This window comes from Pogona vitticeps, chromosome 15, assembly GCF_051106095.1.
Source record: "Pogona vitticeps strain Pit_001003342236 chromosome 15, PviZW2.1, whole genome shotgun sequence".
Lineage (NCBI taxonomy): Eukaryota > Metazoa > Chordata > Lepidosauria > Squamata > Agamidae > Pogona > Pogona vitticeps.
Genome location: NC_135797.1, coordinates 13273036 through 13282984, shown reverse-complemented (window position 1 = coordinate 13282984; position 9949 = coordinate 13273036). Strand labels below are relative to the sequence as shown.

At 51.5% G+C, this 9949-nt stretch overlaps 1 protein-coding gene across 1 annotated transcript in view; it reads left to right on the top strand.

Moving 5' to 3' along the window:
- Positions 1-326: 326 nt before the first annotated feature.
- PIAS3 (protein inhibitor of activated STAT 3) overlaps positions 327-9949 on the top strand; it is a 24985-nt gene continuing 15362 nt past the window's right edge. Inside the window, exons 1-2 of the mRNA XM_072983796.2 lie at positions 327-484; positions 8054-8519. Of these exons, the coding sequence (XP_072839897.2) occupies positions 461-484; positions 8054-8519 (490 nt within the window). The 5' untranslated portion in view covers positions 327-460. The remainder of the gene's footprint in view (positions 485-8053; positions 8520-9949) is intronic.

The following is a 9949-nucleotide window of genomic DNA, read 5'->3' as shown; positions in this document are numbered from 1 at the left end:
CGATAGGTTCCCCAGATCTCCTGGTAGGATTTCCTTTTTTCTCCCCCTCTCCCTCCCTCCCCTCTCCAGCGCAGCCAGTCTCTCCCGGGACTATGGGCTTTGTAGTCCGGAACGAAACCCCAGGCCCGCCCCTCCTCAGGCCGTTCTGCGTCGGAGGCGCGTCCGCGTCCTTGGGCGACGCTCCCTGAGGCGTGGCCCCGCCCCCTCCGCGGGTCTCTCTCTCTCTCTCTGCGGCGCTGCGGCGAGCTCCGGGCCCCGCCCCCTCCGCCCACGGGGGAGGCGTGGCTCCCCATCTGGCCCCGCCCGCCGGCCCCTCCCTCCCTCCCTCCCTCGGCTGGGGCCGCGTCGCTTCCGGCCGCCCGCTTTTGTCTGCGGCTGGGCGGCGGGGAGGGAGTTTGGCGGCGCTCCCTGGGCCGCGCGGGCGCTGCTCTTCTGGCCGAGGCGGCGACGATGTCTCAAGATGGCGGAGGCGGCCGAGCTGAAGGTAGGCGGGGGGGGGGAGGGAGGGGGGAGGGGAATGGGGGAGGGGGGAGAAGAGGGGGACCCCCCCAAAGGAAGAAAGGGTGGGGGAAGAAAGCGGGGAGTGGGAGGGAGGAAGGGGGTGGCAGGGAAGGAGGGGGAGGGTACCTGAGGGGGGTGTAAATGGGGGGCGTGAGGGGAATTTGGAGGGGGGGAGAGGAGGCTTAGGATGATGGGGGGAGCTGATGGGCAAAAGGCGGATGGGGGGGGTCGAGGGAGGGAGGGAGGGGGTGGGATGGGGAGCTGGGGGGGAGGGAAGGGAAGGGCCCCCCTGAGGGGGTATTCCTTGGGTTGGGGGGGGCCGGGAGGCGATTGGGAGGGTGGGGTCCAAAAAAGGGAGGTTTAAACATGTGGGGTGTTTTTTTTTTGGGGGGGTGGAGGTGGAGGGGAGAAGGGACGAGGTGGGCAGGGAGGAGGGCTGGCTGTGGGGGGGCGGAGTGGGGGGCATACTGTGGCTTGGACCTTTCTTGGAGTGGGGTGGGGGTCGTGGGGGGGCAGCCGTGGGGAGACCAGGACCTAGGAGGGCTGTGGGGGTGGGCGCCAGAAATGGGGCTGTGGGTGGGCTCGGGGGGGGTGATGCCTGGAGCTTGGAGGGGGGGCGGGAAAACCCAGTGGGGCAGCCTCTCAAGAAGGAAACATTGGGGGCTCTGGCAGGATGGAGGGGATGGCTTGTGGGGGGGGACAGGACGGCGGTCCCATCTGTCATTTTGAGTGGGGGGGGGACTTTTCAGTGGTTTTAGAAGCATGGCTTGGTGTAAATGCATGTTTTCATTTTCTGGATGCGGTGTTTCTGGGCATGGGCAGAGTGCTTCTCCCCCAGGAGCGTAGGAACCGTCAACTGCCTGCCTGCCTGCCTCCGTACCTCTGAAAGAGAGGCAGAAAAATTGCTTTGAGGTGCCTATGTATATCCCCCCATTTCCATCACAAGCGATGGCTCGGGGGGGGGATCCTTTTTATTTTTTGCAAACCTCCCCAGTCCTAAAAATAGTTCCCTTTTGCACAAAAGAGTGAATCACCCAGTCTTGAGAGCCTTCAGGAGCAGCATCTAACCTTTGCATGCACCTCCCCGAGTGGTTTACGCCCGGCATGAAATACTAGATTTCCAAAACAGAAAGTGGATTTTTGCCTCGTCTCCGTTTCATTCCTGGCCCCGAATTGAACTTTCCGATCCTCAAAGATTGCGGGTGCAGATGATGATGCCCTGGATCTGCCGAAATGGGCCACCCCTGGCGTGTAGGCCTGCTGCTCTCCTTGCTTGGAAGGAGCTGTCAGAGAAAGGAACGTCAATAGGGTTTGCTTGTAGCCACGATCCCATATAAACCAAGGGTGTCTTTAATGGTGCAGGCAGAAAAAGGGAGATTTATGTCTTCTCCTTGATGTTGTCATTTGTATGGTGCTTTCCCCGTGGGTAGAGGTTGCTCTCCTTTTTAAAAAAATTTAAATTCAACGTACAAAAAAAACAAAAATAGAGAAAGAAAAAAGAGAATAATAAAAAAGATAAACTAAACTAAACCCTCCCTGGTTTCGTTTCCAGTATAAACTAAGTAGATATACATATATACTAAAATTTGCTCTACGCTCCTGTCTGTCTCTAGGCCCAAGAGTATATTAGTTCCCAGCTTTATTTTAATTCCTGGCATAACATTCAATAATGCCATTTCAGGTTTTATATCTAGTTTCTGCTGGGTAACTTCTTTTAACTAAGTCCCACACCTGTGTCCAATAATTTTTGACTTTTTCGCATGTCCACCACATACGATAATAAGTTCCTGCATTTTTTTTTACACTTCCAACATGTATTGCTGTCACCCTCTTGACATTTTTGCTAGTCTTACAGGTGTGTAAGTGCCATCTCCAAAACATTTTGAGGAGGTTTTCTCTGAGATTTGCTGGTTTTAATCATCTTATAGCTTTCTTTCCGCATCTTAGTCCAATCATCAAGACCTATGTTATATCCAAAAAATTTTTTTTGCCCATTTTACCATCGTCTCTTTCGCCCTGTCATCCCCGGCAGGTTGCTCTCCTTTTGAATATATGTATTTTCCCCCTTTTCTCTACCCCCTTTTAGGAGTCAGAGAGGGTAACCACCCCGGCCCTCCACCAGATCCTGGAATATGCAGTTGCTCCTGGTTATTAACTCCAAACAAATCTGGGAGTGGGGACTCATTGGAAGGTTAATATTGTGTTTTTTTTTAAAACCCATTATAGATTTGTAGCCAGACTGTCAGCAGAACTGAACAAACCCCTTTCAAAACATGGGCGAGGTAGGCAGGCCCTGCCGATAATGGTGAGGTGAATGTTTTTACCTCCTCCTCTCCTCCTCCCGAAAGGAAACTTGATTTTATTGTCAGCACTTAACCCGCTCCAGTATCAAGATTGCCCTAAAACTGGCATTTGGGAACTGCAGGAGAGAAGGATGAACTCTGTGTAAGCCAGAATCATGAAAAAAATAAACAAAACTAGCTGTTTTGTTTTTGAGCCTTCCTCGCTCGCCATTGGCTGAGGGACTGATGGCAAGGAATGTCAAGAAACATTCTGACTGTTCAGGGAGACGTTGTGGTTGTGTTGACAAACTGGGCCAGTTCCTGCCAGGGAGATGGTCAAGCTGGTTTGTACAGCTTTGCCGCCGAGGCTGACGGAAGTCTTGAACCTGGAGGTGCGATGAGTAGATTCAACCATGTTGGAAACAGCGCTGCTGTATCCAACAGATAGCTCGAGCAAGTGACTCCCGCTTTCATGCTGGAGGCGGGAATGAATTCGTGCGCCCAGAATCTGGATCAGAGTTGGTGGCGTGTTTAGTGGAAGCCGGGAACTTCTGATGGTGCCTGTGCTTTCTCTTAGTATTGTTTTTTACCACGGTTGTCAATTTGAAAAGCTGGAATGCGCCGTGTCTTCCTCTCTTTACATGCTGGGCATCTCCCTTGAACCATTTTTAAAGAGACCTGAAGGTGTGTCAGGATTTGCCCTGTTGTTGTTGTTGTTGTTGTTGTTGTTGTTGTTGTTGTTGTTGTTGTTGTTGTTGTTGTTGTTGTTGTTGTTCATGTTTTGAAAAAAAAATGCCATGTTTTATGTGCACTTGTCCAATGAAAGCTGTGGGTATTGCTCTGAGTTTGCCCGGTTGTAACTAAGCATAAATCAAAGGAGGTGTCAAAACGCAGTCCTTTAAAAGAGAGGGGCTGCTCGTGGAATTGCGGGATCAAAAGCTTTGTGTCACCAAAAGCTCAAAAAAACGGGACTTCGCTTGGCCCCTCCTGGCACTTTGTGTGAAGTGCATTTTAGAAAGTAACTTGTCCTGCAGTTTTAGGTGAGCCTTCTCGGCAACCTGGAAATGGCAAGTTACTCACAGAGGGTGGTTGATGAATATTATTCACGATCTGTACTCAACCCTCTCTGACGCCCGGCATTACAGTGGTGCCTCGCTAGACGATGATAATCCGTTCCACTGAAATCGCTGTTTAGCAAAATAATTGTCTAGTGAAAAGCATTTCCCCATTGGAATGCATTGAAACCTGTTTAATGCGTTCCAGTGGGGAAGAATCATCATCTAGCGAATATCACTCATAGGAAAGACGCTTTGCGAACCACCGATCAGCTGTTTAAATCGCTGTCTTGCGAAGCTTAGGTCCTGAAAACACCCGTTTTGCGAGCGCGGAGGGAGCTGTCAAAATCGTTGTCTAGCGAAAATTGGTTTGCGAAGCAGGGACCAAACATTGTCCAGCGAAATTCCCCCACAGGAATCACTGTTTTGCAAATCACTATAGCGATCGCAAAAAGCCAATGTCTAGCGAAAAAAATCGTCATGCGGGGTAACTGTCTAGTGAGGCGCCACTGTATTACACTCCGTAGGACCCTCCTATCCGCAGGGGATCTGTTCTGAGCCCCCTGTGGATGTTGAAAAACGTGGATTGTAGTGAACACACTATCCATAGCATAGTCTCTGGCCCTGCCCTGTCTCTCCATCGGACGGACCCGTTGAAGGAGGTGGGACGGACAGGAAGGCCTCTCCTGAGGATCTTCACACCTGAGACCCACCCCGTTCAGGTTGCTTGGGAGGAACTCGGAGTGAAAAGCGAGATCAGAGAGGAAAACACGAAAGGCGTGTCGTGAGTTTCGGAGGAGGAACACCTTCGGAGAATCCCACAGCTCCAGCCCCCCCCCCTTTTGTAAGGTCCGGTATTTCCTGGGCTGGATGGGTAACCTTTCTTTTGCAAATAAGTCCGTACATGAAGGGGGAGCTGCGATGCGTCTTCCAAGGCTGATTTAGATTTCGCCCACCCGGGAAGCGGGCTGAGCTATTCGGCTGTAGTGCGCGGCGTTTACCCAGCTGGCCGCCCTGATGGGTTTCTTAACCTTTTCTCTTCCGCTGAACGCAGCACCGATGGCTTCCTCCCAGCGAACTGAATAATTCCCTCTCGACTCTCTGTTCCCCCCCCCTTTCGAGCAGCCCCTTTCCTGTGCTTTTGTTTGTCCCTTCTGTCACTCTGCTAAAGCCAAAAAAAGGATGTCGTTTCCTTCCTTCCTGTGCTGGGGTGGGGCAGGGTGGGTTGGGGGAGAAGATCTTCAGGGGGTCCAGGAGGGGGAATCTTGATTTTGGGGGGGAGAGGAGGAAAGAGGGGTGCAATTTGGGGGATTTATTTTCAACAACCCCTCCTTCCGTGTATTCTTAGGGCTTAGCTCTGTCAACGTGGCACATATATACAGTAGTGGCTATAGGTGAAAGGAAGATTCCCCCAAACTCCGAGATAAGCTAACACAGACTCAGCAAATGGGATAAACTAGGGATGTTGAGCAAACTGTTGTGGATGTGCGTGGAGTTACCGCATAGCACGTCGCCTCCGGATTCAAGGTGGTGTTTTGTCAAAGGGCAAGGGGATATCGAGCCACGAGTTCTGTGTCAGTGTTAGTTGGTGAATAGGAAGGAATTTGGGGTGGTGGTGGTCTCAGGTGGTAGCATATGGGGCTGATGGGATTTGTAGTCCAAGGATAGGTGACGAGCGGCCGACTTTGATGCTCGTCTTCAGCCGCCTCCCCTGCATGCTTTCTGGCTTCTGTGTGGGTTCTGCATTCAACTGGGCGTCTTACACACACTTCACGTCTTAACACGAAAAAACACGGAAATATCAAATGCTATACCTTGTCTGGTCTCCGGCTCTTTCTAGTGGCCAGTTCTGGTAAATACACCCTAGAAATATATATAAATACAGTAGTACTGCACCTCGGTTTACATGATTTTTGGTTTATGAACGGAAATCCTTTGTAAATAATGCCTTGGTTTACGATTTTTTTTCTGCAGTATGAAGCAAGTTTCCCCAGGATGCAATGTGCCTGGAGGTTTATAGCGCCACCCTTATTCCTACGGCAAACCGCGTTTTGGTTTATGAGTTTTTTTGCATTATGTAACGTCCTGGAGAACACATTAAATTCGTAAACCGAGATACGCCTGTATGTACATATTTCTGGAGGGGTTTATTTCATATTTTTCAGGCAGCGGATAAGTGAATCCTGCGGATAGGTGGGTCCTACTGTATTTCGAGCACAGACTGTGTTGTCTTCCTTCCCAACAGGCTGTCTGATGTCCGGTCAGGCTGTAGATTCCTTTTGGTGTAGAACGGTCAGCGTGACTGGCGATTTTGCTTTTCTGGGGGTTATGGTCTTGAGTTTTCAGGAAGAGTAGGTTTCAGAGGTTGGCCCAAACACAAATGGCGGCTGGATCTTCTTTTGGGCCTGAGATGGTCGAGGGAGGAACCTGGGATTTTTCACGCAGCTGGAACAGGTTCTTCAGCCCGGTGAAGAAGACTTTACTGTAGAGAGATTGATGGGCGACCCTTTGCCGAGACCTGGTGGGTGACCTTGCGAAGCCTCCAATCTGACGTGATGAAAACCCGGCGGGGTGATGATGGCGGGCCGGCGGGCGACTGCCTGCCTCGGTGGCGTAGTGGAGGTTGGCTAGAAGAGAAGCCGGGCAGGAGACCCCATTCCTAGACGATGGGGAACGTCCCAGAGAAAGGCCAGGATGGGGTAGATCTCAGCCCGAGTCCGGGATTATGATGAGCAGCAGTTTTAAGGGAGATTTAAAAAGCACGCAAGACATCCTGAGTAAATTTAAACTTGCTTTCTTTAATCTGACCTTGAAAATTGAGAAATACCGAAGAGCCAAGTGGGTTTTCCTTCCCTCCCTCCCTCCCTCTTTCTTCCTTCCTTCCTATCTTCCTTCCTCCCTTCTTAATTACTGACTGATTTACTGGCTGATCTGCCGTCCCTGGTTGTATTCTCTCCTGGGATCCCTGGCGATGCTCTGTGTCCATCCGGCTGCGTCACAAAAACCCTCTTCCCGATGTGGGGCCCGGCTGGGGCGGCCGAGGGGGAGCGGCTGGCTGAGTCACCTAACCGGGCATAACTGTGCGGTGGAAATGCTGACCTTGTAGCTTTTTGAACCTTGACAAAGGACTGGAGCCCCATGCGTGGGCCGCTTGTTTTAAAACCCTGTGTGTGTGGTTTTTTAAAAAAAAAGCAATTTACTTGCTATTTTGAAGGGATTCTGTCCCTCTTTCTCCCCCAGCGGGACTGATTTCCATTTCAGATGTGGCCGTAAGAAAGGAACAGAGGGAAGAATTTCCACCTGGAACATCTCCTTTCTGCAAAACTTGCCACGTTAGGCCTGAAAACTAGTTCCAAATCATCCTCCTTCATCCACCCTTTTGGCTCCCCTCGTTTGAGAAATCCCCAGGTTGGCATGGGTTTCGCTCCAGAAATGTTCTGAGACAATGCCTGTGCTCCTCCGGGCTTCTGCACAACCCCAAATGCCGATTTTTTAAAGAAAGGGGATACAGTAGGACCTGCCATATTGGCAGAATCAGTATCCGCTGATTCCCTTATCTGCTGTCTGAAAAGATTAATAGAAAAATCCTAGAAATAGACATTTCTAAAGATGAAGTTGCCAGAACTGGCCACTCGAGGGAGCCAGAGATCGTGCCCTGTATTGTATTTGCTATTAAAATAGTGTTTGCTAGAATCCACATTTTTCAGCATCTGCAGGGGAGGGGCATGAAACCAATCCACTGTGGATACGGGGTGATGGTGGTGGTGGTCCTGCTGTACATACATGAATTTGCTGCTGGCTGGTCCAATTTACGGCACGGCCCGTGCATTTCCTGTTTCAGAGGTGGTAGACGAGATGTCATTACCAGGCATAGCTTTTGAACCTTCTACCCTGGCTCCCTTCCCCTCTGATTTAAAACCCATCCCTCTCCCCAAACTGTAGCCTTTGCTCGCGAGTAACAACGACCCTTCCTTCCTTCCTCTCGATCGTGGGGATTCGAACCTCGATTCAGATCTTCGGGCGTCGGTGGCGTCGACGGAATCCGGTGGACGTTCCTTCTGTGTGAATGCTCCCGGTCCGGTGTTGGTGGTGCCGGAGGCCTTCACGATCCGCGACCTGCCGCCGTCGCCTTGACTTCTCTGAAACCGCCAGCTTCTAAAACGCCTCCCTTTTCTTTTCTTTCTTTTCCCCCTTCCTCCTCCTCCTCCTTCGCAGCACATGGTGATGAGCTTTAGGGTCTCTGAGCTCCAGGTGCTGCTCGGTTTCGCCGGCCGGAACAAAAGCGGCCGGAAGCATGAGCTCCTCACCAAGGCCCTCCAGCTGCTGAAGTCGGGTTGCAGCCCCGCGGTTCAGATGAAAATCAAGGAGCTCTACCGGCGACGCTTCCCCCGGAAGATCCTCACCCCGTCGGACCTGTCCATGCTCCACCTCCAGGCCGGGCAGCTGCCCTCGGCCACGGCCCTCACCCAGGGGGCCATGTGCCACTTGCCCTACGACAACGGCTCCGTGGCCTCGGCCGTGCCGGCGGGGATGCTTCCCCCGGTGCCGATGTTGGGACCCAAACATGAGGCGGACGTCCCGCACCTCTCGCCGCCCATCCACCCTGTCCACCCGGACGTGAAGATGAGGCGGCTGCCTTTCTACGACGTCTACGACGAGCTCATCAAGCCGACCACCCTCGGTAAGGCCTCCGTCCCGGGCTTTGGGGTTTTCCCCTGTGGTCTCCTGTTTGCTGCTTGACCCGAGCGCAAGGGAAGAGCTCTGTGTAACCTGGAAGCCTGCTGCTCTTTCCTTTGCCAAAATATGCATGCTTTGCTGAGCTATTGCTGGGCGAGGATTTCTGTGACCTGTCACATTTTCCCTGCAACCTATATTCGAACCCATTCAAACATGTTTATGAGTAATTGAGCCTTTCTCACTGGATTGCTCATCAGCATGTTCAGACCCACCCATAAGCTCAAACATGAACTGCAGAAAAAATATGACATGTCATAGAAATCCTCCCCTTAGTGATCGGTCCTGCACGCCTTTTTTGTGAGCATTTTCTGTTGTGTTTCCTGTTCCAGAAATGTTTGCAAAGTTACCAGAGTAAAGCAAATGGAGAAACCATTTCACCTTTTCAGAATTTCTCAATATCTGTGTGTATGTGTGTGGGCCTGTGCGTTTTAATTGTTCCACTCAGATATGCAGGGGTTTTTAGGTCTTTGCAGAGCCAGAGGTTGGGAGTTTGAATTCTCTCCCCCCCATGCCTCCTTGACTGGCTGGGCTGGACAATCTTATAGGGTCCCGTTCCAGCTCTGCCATTCTAAGAAGATGGGGTTGACTCAGATCAATGAAATAAATAACCATACTTTTTACTCCATCTCTGAAAGTTGCTGCAGGAAAGCAAAGCAAAAGTCTTTGGTGTGTTGTTGTGTCTGCGTTGCAGTTTTAAAAGCCAAGGGGGGACAAAAGTTCTTTTTTGGGAGTACAGTGGTGCCTCGTTTAGCAGCAAAAATGGCTGATATGCGATTTCATCGCTAAGCGATTTTTAAAAGCCCATAGAAACGCATTAAAACGCGTTTAATGTGTTCCTATGGGCTTAAAAACTCACCTTATGCGAAAATCCTCCATAGGGGCGGCCATTTTCGGTGCCTTTAAAGCGAGGCGAAACAGCGGGCGGCCATTTTGGAACCGTCGATCAGCTGTGCGAAAATGGGGCCTTTGGGATGATCGCGGGGGACCGCTCCCCTGCGATCATTGCAAAACGAATTTTTTCCATAGGGGCCATTGCAAAGCAATCACTCTTGCGATGGCAAAAAGTCCATCGCAAAGCGATTTCGTCATAAAACAGAGCGATCGCTATGCGAGGCACCACTGTATTTTGTGAGTCGCTGGTGGGGGCCGTGGGGCCGTTCCCCAAGGTGATGCTGCCGGCCTGCCAGGAAAGCACCTGCCGAGATCCAGGGAGGTTGAAATGTTTCTCCTGGCGGCCCTCGCATTCTTTGGATTCCCAGGGCTGGAGAAGCAAGCTGTGACTCTCCCTCTGTGAGGATGTGGGGATTCGAAGAAGGCTGCCGGGAATCGGGTTCCCGGCCAAAAATCCTGGCTATCTAGAATCCAGCAGAAGAG